This window comes from Ranitomeya variabilis, chromosome 4, assembly GCF_051348905.1.
Source record: "Ranitomeya variabilis isolate aRanVar5 chromosome 4, aRanVar5.hap1, whole genome shotgun sequence".
Taxonomy (NCBI): Eukaryota; Metazoa; Chordata; class Amphibia; order Anura; family Dendrobatidae; genus Ranitomeya; species Ranitomeya variabilis.
In genome coordinates, this window is record NC_135235.1 from 112332046 (window position 1) to 112357808 (window position 25763).

Here is a 25763-nt window from a genome sequence, read left to right on the forward strand (position 1 = left end):
CACCATATTTCTGACCACACTTTCACCATCCTAGACACACTAAATCACGACTATGATATATCTATAATTCAGGTTGAATTTGCATTTCTTTGGTTTCCCAAGACCGCAAATTCTGGTGCTTAAACCCAGTGAAGCAATTATGTTCCTTGATCACAGATATATCCATTGAATGTGTTGACATCAGATTATTCTGGATATGGCATGGAAATATTGCATTTCCATCGTGCCATGTGATCCCCGATATAGGCTGCAGAAGTTCAGTCAACCTTAGGGAAATTATCTTCACCTGCCTACATCAGAACCTCTCTGCTAAGATGAAAAACACAGTGAAAGTTTGCTCTTCCTCGGACCGTTGGCTCCTTACTAATTTAATTATCTACTCACAGATGAAATGCTGCCAGGAGTTCAGTAATATTGGATTTTTATTTATGCAATCCATAACTCTATGTAACGGTGTAACCTTACATATTACCTTTGTACATGACTTTGTAAAAGTTCCGAATGGTGTCATTGTGTTTAGTTTATCCTATGTTCATGATCATTTGTGACAATCTCTGAAATAATTACTGTAAATGTCTTATATTACAACTAGAATTACAAAATTACTTAGGATGCTGTGCAAAATATAAAGACAGCAAAGATGCAATGATTTGGAAATATCTTATAGCCATATTTCATTCACAACAGACCTTCGCTCCCAGATAAGAAGTGACAGATATTTATCCATTTCATTTGAAAAATTAACTCATTTAGAAATGCAAAATATCTAAGAAAGGTTGAGACAGAGTCATGTCTACCATTGTGTAGCATCCCCTCTATTTTTTACAATAATTTGTAAATTTCCCTGAAGTGAGGTGACCAATTGCTGGAGTTTTAGAAGAATATTGCCCCATTCTTGTCTGATGTAGGATTCTAGCTGTTCAATAGTCCTTGGTCTTTCCTGGATTGTTAATTTAATAATGCACCAAATGTTTTCTATTGGTGGAAGTCTGGGTTGCAGGCGACCAGTTCATCACCCAAATTCTTCTGAGATGCCATTTTGTTGTGATGGATGTAGTACGCGCTTTAGCATCGTCTTGCTGAATCTATGCAAGGCCTCCCCCGAAATAGATGTTGTCTGGATGGAGCATATGAACCTCTATAACATGTTCAGCATTGATGGCGCCTTTTAAGATGCATAAACTGCACATGCCATAGGCACTAATGCAAGCCCATACCATCACAGATGTAGGCTTCTGAACTATGTGTCGATAACTAGCTGGAAGGTCCCTATTCTCTTTAGTCCACAGGACCCAACATTCGTGGTTTCCATAAATAATTTCACATTTTGTTTAATCAAGACCACAGAACAGTTTTTCATTTTGCCTTAGTCCATTTTGTATGAGCTTTGCCAAGTGAAGATGGCAGTTTTTCTGGATTGTGTTGCTATATGCGGATTGCACTGTGAACTACTTCACAAAAAGTGATTTCTGGAAGTATTTTTGAGCCCAGGCAGTAATTTGCATGACCAAATTATTCTTGCTTTTACCCTTCGCCACGACAGCACCCCACATGAGAGAGAGGGATCCGCCCCTGTTGTGAACTCCGTTTTCAGGCTCCCTCGTGGTCACAGATGGTATTGTGTGACTTTGGTTTTTTGGCTCCCCCTGGTGGTTTGGTTTATTATCCTGCGGGTCTGGCTGGATCAGCTGCCTCGTTATTCTCCAGGGAGGCTCCTATTTAGCTCTGCTTCACTTCCACTTGTTGCCGACTGTCAATGTATTCAGTGCTATTCTGATTACTCCGGATTATCTCGTTTTCTGCCTCTTCAGGATAAGCTAAGTTCTGTTTGAATATTTTTTGCTCATCTGCCTGCAATATGATTTCTGTGTATGATGAGTCTAGTCCAGCTTGCTAATATGTGATTTCTTGTTTACTGGTAAGCTCTGGGGTACGGAGTTGCTTCCCCCACACCGTTAGTTGGTGCGGGGGTTCAAGCAATCTCTGCGTGGATATTTTGAATAGGGTTTTTTATTGGAATAGGGAATTTTAAAGGCTCCAAAACAAAACCACAGCGCCTGGCAAATGACAAATCCATCAGACTCAGGGCAGCACCTGAATCCACAAAAGCCATAACCGGGTAAGATGACAGGGAACAAATCAGGGTAACAGACAAATTAAACTTAGGCTGTAAAGTACCGATGGTGACAGATTTATCAATCTTTATTGAGACGTCTAGGATTTTCGGGTTACGTTCCACGGCTGCCTATAGTTGTGTGCGGATAGGATCAGGTTGCGGTCCAGCCAGACCCGCAGGATAATAAACCAAACCACCAGGGGGAGCCAAAAAACCAAAGTCACACAATACCATCTGTGACCACAAGAGGGAGCCTGAAAACGGAGTTCACAACACGCCCCATAGGAACAGGAAACCTACAGAATAAAAGGAGGCGGTCCCCTCTCCTCAGTTTAGGTTTCCTGTTCCTACAGGGACCTGGCTTACCTACAGATGAAGAGGATCCCTGGGCCATGCACCCGCCTGCGTCGGTATCTGAGGGAACGGCAGGGGCTGCGGTTTCAGAAGCAGCGGCGGGGGAGCCCCTGCTTGCAGCCTCCCCCCTCGTCTGGCCAAGCATCCACGGTCCGGGTCCGGTCACCGTGGGTCCGCCCGGCACCGTGAGGACGCGCGCGCTGCAGCGGCCGGCTTAATATCCCTGGCCGCCGCATGGTTACTGAGAGCGGCGCGTCTAACCCGGAAGTCGCTGGAGCACTTCCGGGTTGGTCCGGGGAGGCAGGAGAATGGGCGGCAGATTTAAAAATGCAGCGCTAGCGTCGGGCCGGTGTGTGTAAGATGGCTTCACTGGCCGACGATGTGCACTTGCCCGCAGTGCAACAGCGTTCTCCCAGCAAGGAGAGAAGCGCTAGGAGCAGCACAAAGAGTGGTGGTCGACCTCCAGAAAAGGGTTCTACCACCAAACGAAACCGGTACCTGTCAGCTTCACTGGGTGAGTTTTTGAAAGAGTCTCTTCCTATATGCTGATATATGTTCCTCCTGTATCCTTCCTCTAGACTAAGAAAAGGACACACAAGTCCAAGCACAAGGAATGTGCTTTATGTACGCAGCCCCTCCCGGATGATTACGTTAAAAAACTGTGTTCGGAGTGTATCATGCAAACCTTACGGCAGGAAAATATAATGACTCCATCAGATGTCAGAGCTATAATCCGGGAAGAAATGCAGGGGTTGGCGCAGACAAGTAGCACCAGTACCCGTCAGCTTAGTAGGTCCAAATCTCCAGTCAGTTCACAGTCAGAGGATGTACGTATATCCTCAGGCGAAGCGGAATCCCAGCCGAGCTCATCCGAGACTGAAGGGGGACTTTGTCTTCCCAACAGCAGTGTGGACAATTTAATAAAATCTGTCAGAAGCACGATGGGGTGCTCAGATGAGAAAGAAAGTAAATCGTCTCAGGACATCATGTTCACGGGGTTAGGACAGAGGAAACGTAGGTCCTTCCCCGTCATAAAAACTATTAAAGAAATCGTAAAAAAAGAGTGGGATAAGCAAAATAGAGGTTTTCTACCATCATCCTCTAAAAGACGCTATCCCTTCAGCGACGAGGAGCTAAATAGCTGGTCAAAGGTGCCGAAGGTTGATGCCACTGTAGCCTCCACAACCAAACAGTCGGTCTTACCGGTGGAGGATTCAGGAGTCCTGACAGACCCGCTGGACCGTAAAGCAGAAGCTTAACTAAAAAGGTCATGGGAAGCCAACACGGGGGCGTTCAGGCCCGCCATATCTAGTACCTGCACTGTGAGGTCACTACTAGTGTGGATGGAGCAACTGGAGGAACAGATTAGAGGTAGAACTTCGAGAGAGTCAATCCTGCTGAAATTCCCTCTAATTAAAGAAGCCGTAGCATTCCTGGCTGATGCCTCCGTGGATTCGCTACGCCTAGCAGCCAGGTCAGCTGGCCTAGTGAACACAGCCCGGCGAGCACTCTGGCTAAAGAACTGGAAAGGGGACGCACAGGCCAAAGCAAAACTTTGTGCGATCCCCTGCCAGGGTGAGTTCCTTTTCGGAAAAGCGCTGGATGAACTCCTGAGTAAAGCAGGAGAAAGGAAAAAAGGCTTCCCTAACCAGTATCTTCCATCTTACAGGAGAGCCTTCAGAAGACGCCCCTTTACCAAGAACAAGCCGTTCGAACAAAGGGAGCGATGGGAGTCGAAGGACCCGAAGCAAAAAGGTGCCTTTTTTAGCGGGTCCCATAACCCGAAACGCAAATACCGCTAACCAGGAAGTGGGCGGCAGATTAAAATTCTTCTTCCCCAGATGGGAACAAATAACATCCAGCCAGTGGATTCTGGACATTGTGCAATACGGCCTAAAATTGGAATTTGACTGAATCCCTTGGGATTCCTTTATAGTAACATCTCCAAAAGGTCAAGACCAACAAAGGGCTCTGGAATCTGAGATCCTATCTCTTCTGTCTAAAAAAGTCCTGATAGAAGTTCCCCAGGATCAAGAAGGGAAGGGGTTCTATTCCCCTTTATTCTTGATCAATAAGCCTGATGGTTCATTTAGAACCATCATAAATCTCAAGAGATTAAACGCCTTCCTGCGTTATCATACCTTCAAAATGGAATCCATTAGTTCAACCATAAAACTCTTGTTTCCTAGGTGTGTCATGGCCGGAAAAAGACTTAAAGGATGCCTATTTTCATCTTCCCATACATGCCGAACATCAGAAGTACCTAAGGGTAGCAGTCACCCTGGAAGGACAGGTTCGTCACTTTCAGTATGTTGCAATGCCATTTGGGCTTTCTATGGCTCCCCGCATCTTCACTAAGGTGATATTAGAAGTGATGGCTCATCTACGTCAACGAGATACCTTGATAATACCCTACCTAGATGACTTTCTTGTGGTGGGAAACTCTATGCTTCAGTGTAAAACTCATCTATCTAATACGATCTCGTCCCTACAGGAGTTAGGTTGGATCGTCAACTTCGAAAAATCCCAGCTGAATCCAGAAACTGTTCAGACATTTCTAGGAATCCAGCTAGACTCCGTAAGTCAGAGATGCTTCCTCCCCCAGGCAAAAAAACTGACTATACAATCAAGGGTATCAGACGCAATACGCAACCCCTACATGACACTAAGGAAGGGCATGTCTTTACTGGGGTCATTATCATGTATCCCTGCTGTACCATGGGCACAATTTCATACTCGTCAATTACAGTATGAGGTATTGTCGGCTCAGGGAAAAAACGGACATCTAGAAAGCAGAATAACTCTTTCCAAAGATGTCTTAGAATCACTATCCTGGTGGCTAGACATGGACCACCTCTCAGAGGGTGTGCCATGGATAATAGACCCGTCTAAAATAATTACCACCGACGCCAGCCCTATTGGGTGGGGAGCACATATGAAAGACAGTCTGGCCCAAGATACTTGGGACCAGGCAGAATTGTCGTGTTCCTCCAATTGGAAGGAGTTAAAAGCGGTAGAATATGCCTTAAATCATTTTCTTCCGCAGATTCAAGGAGCAAATGTAAGGATTTACTCGGACAATTCCACCACAGTGGCATATGTGAACCATCAGGGTGGTACAAGGTCAGAAAGACTAATGACCATAGCGGCAGACATCTTCCAGCTGGCAGAGACTCATCTAACATCCTTAACAGCCCTGCACATCAGAGGTGTAGAGAACATCAGGGCAGACTACCTCAGTCGAAACGAGTTACGTCAAGGGGAATGGACCTTAAGCAAATACATATTCCAAATGATAACAGAATCATGGGGAATACCACAAATCGACCTATTTGCCACAAGAGACAACCGGCAAGTAGAAAGATTCGCTTCCCTGAACGCCATGGATCACCCAGATATGTTGGACTCTCTCCACCATCCTTGGAGGTTCCAGCTGGCATACGCCTTTCCTCCAATGTCTCTGATTCCTCTAGTGATCAGAAAACTCAGGAGGGAACAAGCAAGAGTGATCCTCATTGCACCATTCTGGCCGAAAAGACCATGGTTCTCTTGTCTCCAGACCATGTGCCTATGCGATCCATGGATTCTCCCATCAGACAAGAAGCTGCTGTCCCAGGGCCCCTTTTTCCACCCGCAAGTGAAAGGTCTTCACTTGACGGCGTGGAATTTGAGAGGCAACTATTAAGTTCAAGAGGGTTCTCAGCAGAACTAGTAAACACCCTCTTATTGAGCAGGAAAAGATCTACCACCCTAATCTATAGTAGGGTATGGAATAAATTTTTAGACTTTTACACGGTACCGTTCACTAAGCAAGTTCCAGTCACACCTATTCTAGAGTTCTTGCAAAAAGGCCGAGAGTTGGGGTTATCTGTAAATACCTTAAGAGTTCAGGTCTCGGCATTAGGAGCCCTATATGGATGCAATATAGCAGCTAATAGGTGGATCTCCAGATTCATAAAATCTTGTGAACGTAGTAAACTGGTCCATATTCCCCGTCTACCTCCGTGGGATTTAAATCTAGTGCTAGAGGCTTTAACCAGCTCCCCATTTGAGCCACTAGATTCAATACCTTTAAAAGTCCTGACATATCAAGTAGCCCTCTTGGTAGCCCTAACCTCAGCTAGACGGGTTAGCGACATCCAGGCCCTATCAGTAGACCCACCCTTCTTACTGATATTCCATGATCGGATAGTCCTAAAACCAGACCCCTCATACCTCCCTAAGGTAGCGTCCACCTACCACAGGTCCCAAGAGATATTTCTCCCTTCCTTTTTTGATTCACCTGTAACTCCAGAACAGCATAAATTCCACACCTTAGATGTCAGAAGAGCCATCCTGACCTATATAGAAAGGTGTCAGACATGGAGGGAGAGTAGGGCTCTGTTTATCTCCTTTCAGGGCCACAAGAAAGGACATGGGGTCACGAGAGCTACCATATCTCGATGGATTAGAGATGCTATCTGCTTGGCCTATACATCAAAAGGCGAGATTCCTCCAGCGGGTATTAAAGCGCACTCAACACGAGCCATGGCTTCCTCCTGGGCGGAACAAGCAGATGTACCGATCCATTTAATATGTAAGGCCGCAACTTGGTCTACACCTTCTACCTTTTACAACCATTATAGACTTGATCTATCTACATCTTCTGATCTAACCTTTGGTAGAGCTGTTCTTAATACAGTAATCCCACCCAAATAATGAATCTCTGAAAATCTCTCATGTGGGGTGCTGTCGTGGCGAAGGGTAAAAAGCCGGATTACTCACCGGTAATGCTCTTTTAATGAGTCCACGACAGCACCCATTTACTACCCTCCCTAAGTTATGCACAGCTCTTCCTTTTAAATTCACAAATAATGGTTGTATAGAGTTTAAGATATTTATGTTGCTGAATAAGAATTAATACTAAAGCTTTTGCGGTTCCCTTTTTGTACTCTGTAAACTAAACTGAGGAGGAGAGGGGACCGCCTCCTTTTATTCTGTAGGTTTCCTGTTCCTATGGGGCGGATCCCTCTCTCTCATGTGGGGTGCTGTCGTGGACTCATTAAAAGAGCATTACCGGTGAGTAATCCGGCTTTTTAATGCAGTGCTGCCTGAGGGGCCAGAGTCCAGGGTAACTCTGCTGCCTCATTATAGTGAATGGATCCTTTGTGGGTTTGATCTGAATCTTGTCACTAGGAGATTTAGATGGAAACCCCAATATAAGTGCTCAGCGTAGAGTGCAGGATAATGTGATCCCAAATGTTATGTAAAATGTTCCCAACAAAAACGTCAACTCAATGTACAAAAAAGCAAGTCCCCTCTCAGGTCTGTGATCTGTTAACAGAAATATAGGGGGCTTCCACATTACTGCATAACGGCTCTGGAAAAGCGAAATGACTCCTCGTCCTTCAAAAGAAATTCAGCAAATTTTGCACTCCCAAATCCGAATTCCCCCCTCCCTTCTGAGCCCCCACAGTGTACCTAAATCACATATAGCATCCACATGTGTGGCATTTCTTAAGCAATGAGAGCTTGCATAACTTACGGGTGCATGTCTCCAAAAGCATGAGCTTGGCATAACGTACTGGTCTCTGCAACATACTGGTCAATACACAACCTAAGCAAGAATGCAAAGTATCCAAAAAAAACACCACTCATAGAAATGTAAAGTTAAATACAAATTTATTTCACCAAAAAATTATGTTAAAGACATGGACCATATAGTAAGTGGATTCAAAAGAGGAAAATAAAGCAAGTGTAGAAAAAAAGGAGGTGGTAAGTGAGATCAGACTACAGGTAGCAATAAAAAATATTGTGCTTTGTTAAATCAAGGAATACTGATCAAATTCAAAGATACATGTAAAGCTAATAAGTCAGTGTTAGTCAGTCCATATAGAAACAACTGCAATGTAATGCTTACCCATGGTAAGTTAGTGGACCGTACACAGTACCACAACCAGTACACTTTCTCAAGTGTGCTGGTCACTACAACGGCAGTTTGCAATTTTCACACGGAAACATTCTTTGCTGCTTGTTTCTGGAAAGCACCCATGGACTCAAAATTGTCACCACACCTGTAGATACATTCTCAAAGAGTTATAATGTTCAAAATGGAGTCACTTGAGGGAGGGATTCTGCTCTTCTAGCACTTAGGAGCTCTGAATATGGAGTCTGCAAACTATTCTAGGAAAATGCGCTCCAGGTGGCAAATAGCGCTCCGACCCTCCAGAGTCCCTCCGTATGGCTAAGCAGTACTGTACAGCCACATATGGGGTATTGCCACTTTCAGTAGAAATTGTGGGACAAATTATGGTGCCATTTGTATCCACTTCTTGTGTGAAGATGTAAAATCTGGGGCTATAACAAAATTTTGGTGGTAAAAATGTAATTATTTTTTCTTCACTGCCCAATGGTATAAAATTCTATGACACACCCATGGTGTCAATATGATCACTGCACCCTTAAATGAATTCATTGAGAGGTGTAGTTTGTAAAATGGGACCACTTATGGGGGTTTCTTCTGTTTTCAACACTCATGTGCTCTCAGAACAGAGTTCATGTGATCCACAGAACATCACAGTTGGTGGATTGTCGTAAAAGACTGTGGGCAGCACGGTGGCTGTGGTCCGGGGTTCAAATCCCACCAAGGACAACATCTGCAAGGAGTTTGTATGTTCCCCCTGTGTTTGTGTGGGTTTCCTCCAGGTTCTCCGGTTTCCTCCCACATTCCAAAGACCATACTGATAAGGAAATTTAGATTGTGAGCTCCAATGGGAACAGTGTCTATAAAGCGCTATGAAATTAATGGCGCTATGTAAGTGAGTAAAACAAACAAATCCACATCTACTGTTTTGTATTTATGTACGAATGTGTTAATGCAGCTATGACAAATGACAAAATAAAGAAAAACAATTATGAGTGTAACTATAGGGGGTGTAGAAGTTACTGTCACACCAAAGCCCTGAGTTGTGATGTGATCCAATGACCCATATGATAAAAGGGTATGCACAGCGGTACTTCTTCATTTTGATAATCGGCGGGGGTCCCAGCAGTGTGAAGTCCACTGAGCAGTAAGTGATGAGCTATGCCATCAATTACTTTTCTGGTAAAGCACCTACAGTAGTGTTCAAAATAATAGCAGTGTATTCAAAAACATGAGTTCTCACAAAATCGTTATACTAGTTTTTATTTCCAATATTGGGAGCATTGCACAGTTTTCTATTTCAAAACATAACGAGAAATGTATATAATTTTTAAGTACTTTATAGAAAATAGCAAAAAATGAACACTGGGCTGTTCTAAAAAATATGTACATTTTTTGTGGATTTAGCATTCCTGCGAATCACTAACCTAATATCTGGTTGTATACCCACAGTTTTTTTTAGAACTGCTTCACATCTACGTTGCATAGAGTCAACCAACTTCTGGCACCTGTCACCTGTTATTCCAGCCCAGGATGCTCGGACTACAACCCACAATTTTTTGGCATTTGTTGGCTTTGCATCAGAAACAACATTTTTGATGTCACCCCGCCAGTATTCTATCAGATTAAGGGGACTGGGCTGGCCACCCCATTACTTAAATTTTGTTGTATTGGAAAAAAGATTTTGCTCGTTTACTGGTGAGTTTAGGGTCGTTGTGTTATATGGCACACCCATTTCAAGGGCATATACTCTTCAGCGTAAGGCAACATGACCTCTTCAAGTATATTAATATATGCAAACTGGTCCATAATCCCTGGTATATAGTAAATAGGTCCGACGCCATAGTAAGATAAACATGCCCATACCATGATGCTTGCACCACCATGCTTCACTGTCCTCAGAGTGTACTGTGGCCTGAATGCAGAGTTTGGGAGTCGTCTGACGAACTGTCTGTGGCCCTTGGACCCAAAAAGAACAATTTTACTTTCATCAGTCCACAAAATGTTTCTTTATTTCTCTTTAGGCCAGTTGTTGGGTTCTTTGGCAAATTGTATCCACTTCAGAATGTCTTTTTTTTTGTTTGTTTAACAGTGGGACTTTGCGGGGAGTTCTTGCTAAGGCTAGTTTCACACTAGCGTTTACTGCATTACGTCGCAAATCCGTTTTTTTGCCGAAAAAACGGATGCGTCAAAAAATTGAAAAACGGTGACAAACGTATGCCACGCATCCAGCATTTCGACGGATCCGTCGCAAATCCGCTAAACGTTTCCGTCGAAAATACTGGATGCGTTGCATACGTTGTATCCGTTTTACCATCCGTTGTATCCGTTTTTCCGACGGATCCGTTTTTAAAAGGGGAGGCTCCCAAAATTTGATTGGCTACTGGAAAATTTGAAAAACTATATAGTACTGTATTTACAGCCCATCTTTGTGGGTTTTAGTTTTGTGGCAGCGATGGAAGGTGTTCTTGGGAGGATTGCTAGTTTGGTTACCGACGTTATCTTTGAGACAAATCGCCTGGATATCATAGTGCGGGAGAAGGAGGCGGCAGCGGAAAGGCGTAGGATGCTTCTGCAGCAACGGAGACGAAGACGAATGTGGATTCATCCGATTAATCAACTACGGATGACCCGGGGTGTCCAGTCCACTCTGTACCTGGAGTTGCGGCACAATCCACACAAATTCCACAACTACGTGCGGATGAGGATTGAACATTTTGATTTTTTGCTTGCAAAACTGGAGGATGTCATCCGAAGACAGGATACAAGGATGAGGCTTGCCATCACACCGGCGGAGCGGCTGATGGTGACCCTGCGGTAAGCCTCTTTTTTTTATTTCATTGCTGATATTGAATGTTATATTACATGCTGCAGAAAATACTGCGCTGGCATATTGCGCACTATTTTCTGCAGCATGTAGTTTTGGTTTTCTTGGCGGACATTCAACTGCTTTATTTAAATGTCATTGCTGATATTGAATGTTAACAGACTGCAGAAAATACTGTGCTGAAATATTGCGTTGCATTTTCTGCAGTTTTTTTTTTTTTTGGTTTTTTTGGGTTTGATGACATGCAACTGCTTTTTTCCTGTCATTGGTCATTTTGAATGTTATATTACATGCTGCAGACAATACTGCGCTGACATATTGCGCACTATTTTCTGCAGCATGTAGTTTGTGTTTTCTTGGCGGACATTCAACTGCTTTATTTAAATGTCATTGCTCATATTGAATGTTAGATAACAGACTGCAGAAAATACTGCGCTGAAATATTGCGTTGCATTTTCTGCAGTTTTTTTTTTGGGGGGTTTTTTGGGTTTGATGACATGCAACTGCTTTTTTCCTGTCATTGGTCATTTTGAATGTTATATTACATGCTGCAGACAATACTGCGCTGACATATTGCGCACTATTTTCTGCAGCATGTAATTTGGGTTTTCTTGGCGGACATTCCACTGTTTTTTTACACCGGATTCATGCTGGTTTTATTGGGTCTCCTGTCATTTTAAAAAAAATTAACAGTGCCATATTATAAAAAATTGCACAGACAAACAATTTTTAACATTTTTTTTTTTTTTTTTTTTTATAAAGTTTCCTAGCTACGGGTGAATCTATGACTTCGCTCCATTATCAGTTCAGGCTGGGCATTTCAACTATCTCTGGAATAGTGAAGGACACATGTCGGGCTGTTTGGACCACTTTGCAACCAGAGTATATCCCCCAACCATCCATGGAAATCTGGTTGCGAAGTGCTGAAGAGTTTCAGCAAATTTGCAATTTCCCTAATTGTGTGGGTGCAGTTGACGGGAAACACATAAGGATTGCGAAACCGGCAGGAACAGGATCGGAGTATTATAATTATAAGAAGTATTTCTCCATCGTCCTTATGGCTATTGCAGACGCCAACTGCAGGTTCCTTGCCGTGGACATTGGAGCGTATGGACGGTCCAACGATTCGCAAGTGTTTAAAAACTCTCCGATGGGTCGTTGCCTTTATGGAGAGAGCTACGATTTCCCGCCAGCCAGACCACTGCCAGGAACAAATGACCCAGCCCTGGAATATGTCTTTGTAGGTGATGAAGCCTTTCAACTGTCGCTGCACCTACTGAAACCGTACAGTAGCCGGAACTTAAACCATACCAAGCGGGTCTTTAATTACCGGCTTACTAGAGCACGAAGAGTAGTGGAGTGTTCCTTTGGCATATTGACGGCGAAGTGGCGAGTTCTGCTGACGGCTATCAAGCTGAAAACAACAACTATAGACGAGGTAGTTAAAGCCTGTGTGGTGCTCCACAACTTTGTCCTGTCAAAGGAGCCCGTTTCTTTGGATGATGAAGAGTTGGAGACCACCTTGTGGGACTACCGCAGCAGCTCGGTTCGCTCTACAAGTTCAGTTACAAGGATGAGGGACCAGTTTGCCGATTATTTTGTCTCACCTGTCGGGCGGATCCCGTGGCAAGACATGATTGTGTAACCTGTTTCCCATGTGTAACCTGTTTCCCATGTGTTTTGGTTATGTAAAAAAAGTGTTTCTGCCCCCCCCCCAAAAAAAAAGGCCCAAAAGCGTGGTTTTCTTGCTAGTAAAACCATTATGTTATACCCTTTACATGTCTGGTGTTTGTTTTTATTAAACCTTTTTTTATTATATTACCTTAATAAATCCACACACACACAAAGAGTAGAATTGTAATCCGAATTTTATTTTAACTCTTTTTTTTTTTTTTTTTTTTTGTTTTGCAAAAAAAATATATATATATTTTCCAACATTTTTATAGAAAAATTAGAACATTTTTTAGAATCTTATTTACACACTTTACAAATTTTCAAAGTGTTGGGTGGAGATATGAGAGGAGGATGTGCCGGAAGGTTGGACCACGTCGATAGGTGGGGAAACCCTACTTGTTTGGGGTGCAGTGGAAGTGGGGGTTAAACCAAGAGGCTGACCAGAGGGGGGTGGTGTTGGGGTAGGTGGAAGAGAAAAGTTCAGTAAGGAAAACATTGGGGAAGTAATTTGGTCTAGGGGCCGGGATTGTTGTGGGGACTGGGTCGGGTATTGTGACTGGGTAGGGTAGTGGGAGTGGCGTGGGGTTTGTTAATGGTGCTGGTGTGGGGATTGGAGCTGGGTTTGGTAATGCTGCTGGTGTGGGTATTGGGGCTGGGTTTGGTAATGGGGGGTATGGTGTGGAAATGGGGCCTGGTGTGGAATTGGAGTGGAGGTGCGGTGAGGTGTGTGGGTCGATTCATTAATGGCCTGCAGTGCAGCATTATGGCAGGTATTCATTACCCGCATCTGTTGCTCAAAAGAAAGCTTCTCCATGCTCATGAGCATGGATTGGAAAAAAAGGTTGGCCGGATCGGGACTTACAGCTGAATGCAGCCTATCCAAGCGACTGCTGGTTTCCTGGCTTGTTTCACTGATGCGTGATTGCACCATGTTGAAACCAGCAGTCACTTGCTCTCCCAAAATTTTGAAAGAGCCTTGGAAGGATGCATTCAGGTGTAAGAACTCAGGAGCATAGCTCCTTTCCTGACCCCTCTGGCGCTGCCGCCACGAACCTAATGGTGGTGTCGAGGTGGCAGGATCAGAGGGGTGGGGTAAAGGGAACGCTAACTGTTCAGCATCAGATGCGAGCAATGAAGCCTGCAATAATGCTCCACTGCTTGGGGCGGATGAAGTGGAGGGGACAGAGGGGTCAGAGGAGAGGACAGAGGGGTCAGAGGAGGGGACAGAGGTGTGGGGCCTACCGACGTGGCCCTCAGTGGCGGACTCAGGAGGGATCGCTCCAGAGGGCGCAGAGGAAGATGCAGGCGCCCGGTGGCTGGAGAAGGTGCTGTGAAAGAAAAAACAAATGAAATTAATACATTGGAATGAAAAAGCCCTGACTGAAAGCAAACTAAGTAGACAGGTTAACATGGTTATTAGTGGGCTGTAGAATACTTACACTCTGCTTAGCATTGTTCGCCTCAGGAAGGAGAGGGCCTGGCCATATTTATATTTGCTCCTCTTCCTTCCTGCAGAGCCACTCGGGGCCTTCATCTCATCATTGAATTCCCTCTTAAAGCGATCCCTCAGTGACCGCCACCGCTTCCTAATCTTTCCAACTGTGAAGACAAGAATCAAAAGAAAAAACCAAAAATTGGTAAATGCAATACATTACAGTCAGCTCAAAACATCACTGGAAAGTGAATACTTACCTAGTTTGCTCTGCTGCTGAGGATGAAGGCTCTCCCGCCTTGGAAACAGGTTGCGACACACTTCGTCCCAGAGCCGACGGGTGACACCGGTATCAGCATGCCTGCGGTCAGCCATGTTCCACAGCGGCTCCCGCTCGCGAACCTCCTCGATGAGACAATCGATGTCAATGTCATCATCATCATCCTCCTCTTCTGCGGGAGCACGCTGTGAAGCCTGTGTCAAAAAAAAAAAAAAAAAGGAAAACAAACAAATTAGTACACTGAAATACTAAAGTACCAATAGAATCCCCCTCCCCCCCAAAAAAAAAACTCACTGATGGCCGACCGTGGCGACGAGTCCGCCGACTCTGGGACTGTCTGGGAGAGCCTTCAGCGGCAGCAGCAGGAGCAGCAGCAGCAGCCTGAAATGAAGGAAACAAATTCTCAGTTAAGGTAGGCAGGTGTTTAGTAATCTGTTTTGTGTATGGTGCAGTGTGATGTGCGAAGCAACTGTTTCACCACTACTTACACTTGGTTCCTCCTCCACTTGCATCTCTCCACCCGTCTCGCCCCCTTCTGACAGCTCCTCATCTGATTCAGCTTCCTGTTGAAACATAATGTATGCATGTAGTTATCCATAAAAATTTAATTTAAAGAAATTTAAAAAAAAAAAAAAAATTTGTGTTAACTTACCGATACACGCTGTTGCTGTGGAGGAGGGCTGTCAGAAGAGGACATCGTTTTGTGGTCCTGGTGGGCAGTGGCTGTGTCCTGGTGGGCAGCGGCTGTGTCCTGGTGGTTCTGTAAGTTAAAGACACACTTGCAATCTGCTCGACACATTGAAGTAGCAGATTGGGGTCTTCAAAACTTACTTCTAGCTCTTTAGCTGTGGTCCTGGTGGGCAGCGGCTGTGTCCTGGTGGGCAGTGGCTGTGTCCTGGTGGGCAGCGGCTGTGTCCTGGTGGGCAGCGGCTGTGTCCTGGTGGTTCTGTAAGTTAAAGACACACTTGCAATCTGCTCGACACATTGAAGTAGCAGATTGGGGTCTTCAAAACTTACTTCTAGCTCTTTAGCTGTGGTCCTGGTGGGCAGCGGCTGTGTCCTGGTGGGCAGTGGCTGTGTCCTGGTGGGCAGCGGCTGTGTCCTGGTGGGCAGCGGCTGTGTCCTGGTGGTTCTGTAAGTTAAAGACACACTTGCAATCTGCTCGACACATTGAAGTAGCAGATTGGGGTCTTCAAAACTTACTTCTAGCTCTTTAGCTGTGGTCCTGGTGGGCAGCGGCTGTGTCCTGGTGGGCAGCGGCTGCGGTCCTGGTTTATCTGTTATATGTATAATGGATCTATAGTTAGACCACCCCCTGAACTAGGTAATGTTCAATGATAAACACCCTACTAAAATGATGTCAGAAATGTTCATACAGGTGAACACCAAAACCCCCCCAAAAAGTTGCACGTTATACCATTCATTTCCATGTCCCAAAAAACAAAATTTTTTAATGTTAACACCATGAAAAAATATATTTGACACATTTTATTTAAAATAAATAACCTCTCCCCCCCCAAAAAAAAAAAAAAAAATACTTTACAGGTTAACCTTTATTAAAAAAAATGAGCCCTCAACCAACCCTGTATTGCATGTGTAACCATTGGTACATACACCAGTTTTAAATTTACCTTTATGAAATAATACTACGGACATTTTTTTAATAAACATTTTATTATAATTTTTTTTTTGCACTTTTTTTTTTAAAAATCACAAGGAGCTGACATGCTCTTTATTTTAAATACAAGTACTTCAACTGCAAATGGTTATAACTGTAATAAAAAAAAATTCAACACTTTTATTAAATAGAAAAACCCCACACTCACACATTCAAACCACAAGCTGCACACCGCTAGACTTTTTTAAAAAACACATCAGATTTAAAAAAAAAAAAAAAAAAAAAAAAAAAAATTTAAACCACATGCTGCACAGACCACTATACAGTCAATACATCAGAAAAAGGCAAATAACCAATTATACAGCATGGACAAATGCACATGCCATCAACAAGACGTACCCAAAAAACATGCATGGTATGTGTCCACATTCAGGATCGCATCAGAATTTGGGCAGGATTTCCCATCAGTATTTGTAAGCCAAAACCAGGAGTGTAAAAATTAGGTAAAGTATAATACGAAAACAGGCACACTTTTGCTTTTATCACCCACTCCTGGTTTTGGCGTACAAATACTGATGGAAAATCCTGACCACATCCTGATGCAATCCTGCACATGGACACATACCCTCCCACATGAACAGGCATAAAATTGGCAAAGGCATAATATGGTGCAGGCACATGGTACAAAAGCACACAGCCGTCCAAAAATGCACACATACACATGCACGCACATAGCTTTATGCAAATACACATATGTACAACAAAGGCAGAAAGGTGAAACCAATCAGAAGACGCATACACACACACACATACAAAAGGCTGACAATCCTTTGGCTGAAGCAGCAGGTCTTCACAGTGGCTGGCATCATGGTGGATCTGGACTCTAGCATGGCACTGGCTGGTGCAGGACGATGGCAGGCCTCAGGTTCTCTTCAGGTTTTAAGCTCTTGCTGTAGTCAGTAGTACCTCATACACACAGAAATGCACAGGCACACAGATGCACACTAAAATTGCAATACTCACACTGGCTATGGTGGCTGGAGTCTTGTAGCAGGATGTCTGGAGTCTTGTGGCAGGATGGCTGGAGTCTTGTGGCAGGATGGCTGGAGTCTTGTGGCAGGCTGGCTGCAGTCTTGTGACAGGCTGGCTGGGGTCTTGTGCTTGGCTGGGGTCTTGTGGCAGGCTGGCTCTTGCTGGCAGGCTTCTTTGCTTCTCTGTGTCTTGCTGGCATATGTGGGGTTCAAGGCCCAGGCCAGGTTTATATAGATTTGGGGGTGTCTGACCAATTGGCAACAAAATACTTCTTCTGAGCATGCTCAGTGTAAAAAAAACGTATTGCAGCGCTGCATTGCGTCGTACGACGTGTCCCGACGCATCCGTCGCTCATAGGCTTCCATTGCAGCCAACGACGTATGCCGCAGGATGCGTCGCGACACGTTTTTTAGGCGGAGACAAAAAACGTTACAATCTACGTTTTTTTGAGACGACGTGTCGCCAAATTTCGACGCATCCGTCGTAAAACGTACACGACGTATGCCAATCCGTCGCCATACGTCGCCAATACAAGTCTATGGGAAAAAAACGCATCCAGCAAAAAGTTTTGCTGGATGCGTTTTTTCTGAAAAAAGACGTTTTGAAACGTAATGCAGTTAACGCTAGTGTGAAAGTAGCCTAAGAGATTAGCATCACACAGGCGTCTTCTAAGGGTACTGTCACACAGTGGCACTTTTGTCGCTATGACGGTACGATCCATGACGTTCCAGCGATATCCATACGATATCGCTGTGTCTGACACGCAGCAGCGATCAGGGACCCTGCTGAGAATCGTACGTCGTAGCAGATCGTTTGGAACTTTCTTTCGTCGCTGGATCTCCCGCTGTCATCGTTGGATCGGTGTGTGTGACACCGATCCAACGATGCGTTCGCTTGTAACCAGGATAAACATCGGGTTACTAAGCGCAGGGCTGCGCTTAGTAACCCGATGTTTACCCTGGTTACCATCGTAAAAGTAAAAAAAAAAAAACGTACATACTCACATTCCGGTGTCTGTCAGGTCCCTTGCAGTCTGCTTCCCACTCTGAATGACTGCCGGCCGGAATGTAAGAGCAGAGCACAGCGGTGACGTCACCGCTGTGATCTGCTTTCACTTTACGGCGGCACTCAGTCAGAGCGGGAAGCAGACTGCAAGGGACCTGACGGACACCGGAATGTGAGTATGTACGTTTTTGTTTTTTTTACTTTTACGATGGTAACCAGGGTAAACATCGGGTTACTAAGCGCGGCCCTGCGCTTAGTAACCCGATGTTTACCCTGGTTACCCGGGGCCTTCGGCATTGTTGGTCGCTGGAGAGCGGTCTGTGGACAGCTCTCCAGCGACCACACAACGACTTTCCAACGATCACGGCCAGGTCGTATCGCTGGTCGTGATCGTTGGAAAGTTGCAGAGTGTGACAGTACCCTAACTGTCACAGTCCTCACAGGTAACTTGAGACTGTCTTTGATCATCCTGGAGCTGATTATGGCCTTTGCCATTCTGGTTATTCTTCCATCCATTCGGGTGGTCGTCTTCCATTTTCTATCACGTCTCTCTGGTTTGGTTTTCCATTGTAAAGCATTGGAGATCATTTTATCGGAACAACCTATCATTGTCTGCACTTCTTTATAAGTTTCACCCTCTCCAATCAACTTTTTAATCAAAGTACTCTGTTCTCCTGAACAATGTCTTGAACGACCCATATTTCTTAGGTTTTGAAGGAGAAATGCATGTATGTGTCCTGGCTTCAAAGGCCACCCGAATCACACCTGTTTCTCACAGAAAGAATGACCTCACTAATTGAACTCCACACTGCTATTATTTTGAACACACTCCCTTTCAATTAATTACTCGAATACACAGACTCAAAAACCTGCAGATCATGAATGCGGAGTCTGCTGGTCTTCTTAGAATCTACTGCACCAACTGGTAAATTGTTTGACGTGTGGTAATATAATTTATACCAAAAACAGTTAGTCATATTGACTACTATTATTTTGATCACTACTGTATATACACATCCGAACCATTATCTTCCTGCCTGTTATATTTCAAGTTTGCAAACATTTAAATATAAAAATCATAAACCAAGTATCATGTAGGTTTTGTTCACAATAGCATCATGGCTTCAGTTCATAGGGATCTGTTTCCAGATAAATCCTAATACGTTCTGATGTACCCCATCCATTGTAATGGGGAAAACAAGAATATGGCTGCAGGTAATGCTAAACTAAAAGCCATCAGAAATACCAAATACCGGTGCCTTGACTGAAAATAAAAAGCAGCAATGTGAACAAAACCTTATATTGTTTATTGGTTCTCTGGTCCAAACAGGTAGTAAAATAATGTCGAGAGTATTCTAAGATACCCCAGATGTAATATACTCGTTTTAAATAAAGTTCCCCAACAGACGCACAAAAAAAGGGAAAATGGTCTCCCACGTAAATTTCATTTTAAATCTATATATGCAAATTGCCTCTTCTGAGAAAAAGAGGTCTTAACTCTATAGCGCCACCTGTTGGAAGTAGCGATCCTACAAGTCACAATCAACCCTTTAACGAGTCGTGCAATATGACTTAGGATAAAAGCCAAATCAGTATCTCAATTCTCAGACACGGTGTTTCGGGCTGTTGGCCCTCGTCAGTGCGAAGCATGAGAACGGATTTGGCTAGGTGAGAGGCTCTGGACTGGGGTCTAAGGGGTAACGTTTCTCCTTATGGAGAGTGACATACCAGCTGGCTTGTCAAGGTAAGGAGGCTTATTCGCCGTGCAATGCTCCTCTGGGAAATTAAATATGCAAATTGCCTCTTCTGAGAAAAATCTTAAATTTTAAATCTAATCATTTCAGCTTAACTATATGAACCTGAACCTAAGTATTTCCAATTAATAGATTTTTTTACCTGTATTTTAGCTATAATTTTCTGCTGCTATTTTATAACACAGCCTATTATTTCCGACGTTGTCTTTCTCCAGCTCCATGTGACTTCGCTCCTATTGCTGGCTATTGTGTCTATTTAAGGCTTTAAGCAATTCGGGATATTTGTTCTATTTCACATCTATGGCAGATTGAATACAAACGATATGTTTTGACTATTGTGTTTTCAGATCCATCCTGCTGTTGCTTTTGACAAAACGTAAAATTACAACAGGAAGGAAATACAAAGCTTTCCCTGCGGAGTATGATTAAGATACGCTTTAAGCTGTGAGAGATTTGCTTCCATATTTCATAGTTAAACCAAAACATTATGCTGTGTATTATTTTCACCATAAGCCAGTGGACATCGTACAGTAAAGAACATTCCCCAAAAAACATATTTGAGCCTGCTCAAACGTCTTCCGATTCAAAATGTCCATCATTAGGAAAACAGCCTCATACGGATGTGTTATTGCACACGGACAAATATTCTAAACAGACACTAGACAAAATATTAATCACATAAGTCTATTAGCATCGTAGATACAACTTGTCAATAATACACACCTGAATCAATGTAGCAGATCACATTTTACATTAGGGGATTTAAAGGAAATCTGTCACCGGTTTTTTGTCTACCCCATCTGAGAGCAGTATTATTTAGGGGCAGAGACCCTGATTCCAGTAATATGTCATTTACTGAGCTGCTTGCTGCAGTTTTGATAAAATCCCTGTTTTATTTGCTGCAGATCTAGCAGTGCTCTGAATGCTGAGCTCTGTATAACTCCACCCACAGCACTGATGACAGCTTTATGTGTAGATTGTGCATAGTCATAAAGCTTCCAATCAGTGGTGGGGGCGGCGTTATACAGAATATGGAGGAATACATGACAGCAGGTTTACTGGTCCTCCGAGGATAATCTGCTGCTGATAAAACAGTGATGTTATCAAATCTATAGCAAACAACCCAGTAAGTGACACATTGCTGGAATCATGGTCTCTTCCCCTACTTCAGGTAGTCCCAGCCTGTGATACGGGAGCCATGTCTCTATGATGTGTGTCTGTTAGCTTAGTGCATCAGCACCAGTTCTAGCAAACAGCTAAGAAGAGCAGCTCTCCAGATTGTGACTGTTGTCAGTAGCCCCCACAGAAGAGCAGATCTGGATACACACGTAGGTGGGAGAAATTGTGTAATGCATGCACAAGCCATGTCCTCCATATGTAATAGAATTCATGAATGAGAGGCTTCCCTCTGTTATCTCAGAATGCCTTAAGCGCATCTGTCTCCAGATGTCACAATACATACTTCATTGTATTAAATACAGGGTGGGCCATTTATATGGATACACCTAAATAAAATGGGAATGGTTGGTGATATCAACTTCCTGTTTGTGGCACATTGGGAGGGGGAAAACTTTTCGAGATGGGTGGTGACCATGGTGGCCATTTTGAAGTCGGACATTTTTGAATGCAACTTTATAAATGGCCCACCCAAATGTATCCATATAAATGGCCCACCCTGTAGATTTCTTTAAGCTGTTGTACTTACTATGAAAATCCATGTCACGATGGCTGTATGATCCTTAGTAAAAGTTTCCATGCCTAATATTGAAGTGAGCATTCTCTGCATTTTGAAATAGATTGTCAAAGTAACTCCACCAGTGCCATCAGGTACACGAGGTTTATATACCGTAATAATGCATGCACATTATATTGTGAGATCTGGTGAAAGATGTGGTTTAGTAGGAAGAGAAATAGGCTTGGCAGATGGAAAATATGCGCCTTACAAATTAGAAAGTTTTTATAATTAAGAGTGCAATGGATGGATATAGTCAAAGTCTGAACATACCAATGAGAAGCCATAAATGGCTTTATGAAGACGTAGAGAGTCGGCCTAGAGAGGTGCATGTCATCGCCTGACATTTAGAAAATGTGCTACTCTGGTGGCGGGAAGAAGAGTCGTCAGTGCTCACACAAGGCATAAGCTAAGCTGCTAGTTTTCATTAATAGATTGTGAATTCTTAAAATATTCTAGGTATCGTACTCCGTGATCTGGATTTAGCAGCATATCTGATCTCACAAAATGTCACTGCGCCAACACTGTAAGGTCCCTGCATCTGGTCACGTGTGATTTATTAGCGCCACAGTAAGATGTAGTGAACAGGATTTCATTTACCCCCCTTTGCACTATCAGGCACAACGTAGAGGGTTTTTTTTGTGGCTTTCTTAAAACACAGCATGCCCTATTCCAGAATTTTCTCTGCTATTCAGTTGTACTGATTTAAACAGGAATAGCATGTGAAAAACACCATGGCTTTCTATGTTAACATAAAGACAGATAGATAAAATGCAAAAAAAAACCAAAAAACCTCGTATCCTCTTTGTGCACAGTTTAGTAGGCACACGGTCATCCACAATAATCGCCACGTGGTTGTGTATAAAATGTAGCATGAATGCAAAATCTTCTTAATATTAGTGTTTTTGTGAAACGCTTTGTCACACAAGATTGTGAGTTCAATCAGATTGAATCACATACAGTACATCAAAAAAACCGTGGCCTATTTAGACGAGTAAATGATCCGTGAATGAGCATTCCTTCCAACAGTCATTGCCAAATGTGTGCCCGTGTAAACATGATGGTGAGCACCTTAGGAAAACGCTTACTCGTTGGGTGGTCGGATTGTTTACACCCACGAAAAAGATGTTGTCTGCAGCATATCGCCCTATGTCAGCAGGAGATGTGCGGCTGATAGCATGATACTGATTGTACCATAGTAGCAATATTTCAATCCCTATCTTTAGTCATTAGCCTGTGTAAGCAAACTTGTAAATTTGTCGATATAGTCGATCGACGCTTGTTAAAGAGGACCTGTCACTTGCACAAGAAATTTAAATTATATACCTTGAAAAAATCCAAGAGCTCCCCTGATTCCACTGCTCTTTTCCATTTTGTGCTGCGTCACTCCATTGCAGAGGTATTCATATTTGTTGTTTTTGAAGTGGAGTATGTGACATTTCTGCTGACACTTTAACTGGGTGAGTGTGCTTTGGGGGTGCACTTTTTTCCATCTCTCCAATATGCTGCCAATAACAGCTCTGCAATGACTGAGCCTACATCAGCTATCCAGCTGTGAATAGCAGTGTCTAGGAAGGAAAACTGAAAGTATATGCCCCAGAGTAGACTCTGAAGAACGCCCAGTTGGACTGCCAGCAGAAATTTCACATAGTCCTATCCAAAAGAACAATCGTGAACACTTCTGCAATGGAGCAACAGCACAAAATGGAAAAGAGCAACAAACTCTGGGGAGCTGGGGAATTTCTACCATGTATTTTACAAAAAATGTTTCAGTGAGTTACAAGTCCTCAATTCCCCACCAATCCACCATAAAGTTGGGTGTAAAGAGAACCTGTAACCAGGTCAGAAGTGGTCATTTTTTGTATTATTTCGTTCCTTCTACTTCCCTAAGTATTCCATTATGGATTCAGAGATATGGACCTATTTTTTATTGAGTGCTAATTTTATATGGCTTTTACCAAGGGTGCTGTGTGCTCAAGATAATAATGCAGAGCAGCCTAAAGACACGCCCCTGAGGACCTTGTGAGCCACGCCTCCTTAGTGAAGACCATAAAAATCTACAATAAATGAAAAGGATCATATCTATGGATTCATATGGTGCAATAAAAAAAAATCAGAAAACTCAAGGGAGCAGCAGGAATAAAATAAGAACAAAAACTGGTCACTTGTGACCTGGTGACAGATCCTCTTTAAACACCCAGACACCAATCCCATATTTTACTGGGTTAGAATCAATTCTCTTCCTCATCTGTAATGATTATGCTGAAGTAAATATTTTTTTCTACAATGAAATCATTTTCAGATGCTGTTTGTATAGTATAATCATTGTGACTGATTCACCCAGAAGTGTCTTCCTATCACAAAACATACATAAACACTTGAGGTAATCCAGTCAGGCAAAATGGCCTATTCTTGAGTTTTTTCCCAGAAAATACTATTTGCAGAGAAGTTGTTCTTTGTAAATTTACTGTCCCTTTTTATGCTCTGGGTTCTGTCTAGAGCCCAGAGCATAATAAACGTAATATGTAAAAAATTTGAAAAACACTTGTGTATACCTCAACGCTCACCTCTCCGACCTCTCCGCTCCTTGCCATCACCAATCCAGTCCTCGTTGCATTTTCTGATTTCTGCTGCTGTTGCTGAGATTCCCTGGCCTCTCCGTTTCTGATGAGGAAAGTGCGCAGAAGGTCATGAAATCACGACATGCTTCGTGACCTTGTACGTACATGCACAGAACTTCCCAGGGCTTCATCAGAGTTGGAAGTTTCAGCTCAGGGATTTCAGCAAGAGCAGCGGGATTCAGAAGATGCAACGAGGACTGGATGGGTGATGGCGAAGAGCAAAGAGGTCAATCAGGTGAGTATAAGTATTTCTAATGCTTTGTATAGCTTTTTACAGCTCAGGAAAATGTCATGGATGTCTATAACAAATGAAAAAAATCTTTTTTTTGTGAATACAGATTTTTTGAAAATTCAAGAATTCGATTCCACTTGAATTTATTCACTCATTTCTAATAAACTCCTATAAACAGAAACACATACTAAATCTTATTTAAAGTCAATAATATCTTTATTGGGGACTATAAAATCATTAAGTAATAAATAGGGATAAAATCATCACTCACAATAAAAGCAATTACACAAAGATGCTTGTAGTCACCGTGAATCAGAGACCCCGGGAGGGCAGTGTGTTTCCTGTTTGCTCTTGTTGATGTTGTTTATTGCGTTTGCCAGCAGATTGCACTTACTGAAGCAATTTTGTTAGTTGCCTAGAGTTTGAATGAAGCCAGCCATTTACTACACAATATAGTAGAGTGGTGCTATAATTGCATTCTTTCCTCCTAATGAGCTTGATCTGGATACTTTCTGATTTTACAGTAAATGTAGAACAATAATTGAATTACTATAAAAACACAGTAGTGAAAAAAATCTTGGTAATTTTCAAATTACATATAAACAATATAAGTAGCTTCTGTAATCTTGAAACAAAAACAGTCCCCCCCCCAACCTTCCATGGGGCACAACATCATTTCCATATCACTATTGGAGTGTATGAGTGTGACAGAAAGAGGTTTGCCACCTCTATAAGAGCCGCCAGCCTTGACAGGCTCTGCTTGATCCTGCATGACATGGCACAGTATAACTCAACATTTTACTTGCTTGGAAATGTGTGGTGCCCCATGGGTGGTGAATCCCGACCTATGGCAGTCAGCTAATCATTCTGAGATGTCAAGTTCCTTACTAAATTGCACTTTACCTGGTGAACCAATCCATAATATGTGCAACTACATGTCTTACTGGTCAGTTATTTTAGAACAGTTTTACTTATGTTTCTACAAGTCAAGTACTCCTTACATCAGAGTACCTCCAAGGCAGTAGTCATAGACTGTGCTACATCTACTTAAGGCTTAGCCGGAGTAAAATGCCCCGTTAAAGGGAACCTGTCAGCAGGATTTTGCTAAGTAAACTACAGACACTGTCAAGTTGGCAGTGTTAAACTGATTAAAATAACTGGGGTGAAGAAATCTGTCTAATGGT

The 25763-nt window shown here is 43.1% G+C and overlaps 2 protein-coding genes across 2 annotated transcripts in view; one reads left to right on the forward strand and one right to left on the reverse strand.

The window, feature by feature from the left end:
- ASCC1 (activating signal cointegrator 1 complex subunit 1) overlaps window positions 1-25763 on the forward strand; it is a 370687-nt gene that overhangs the window by 343567 nt on the left and 1357 nt on the right. The window lies entirely within an intron of this gene.
- LOC143769991 (uncharacterized) lies at window positions 13448-16044 on the reverse strand. The gene is made up of 6 exons (XM_077259128.1): window positions 15238-16044; window positions 15074-15148; window positions 14880-14966; window positions 14566-14779; window positions 14313-14472; window positions 13448-14201 (listed from the first exon to the last, which is right to left on the reverse strand). The coding sequence occupies exons 1-6, from the start codon at window positions 15382-15384 to the stop codon at window positions 13463-13465; spliced, it is 1422 nt and encodes a 473-aa protein (XP_077115243.1). The 5' UTR covers window positions 15385-16044; the 3' UTR covers window positions 13448-13462.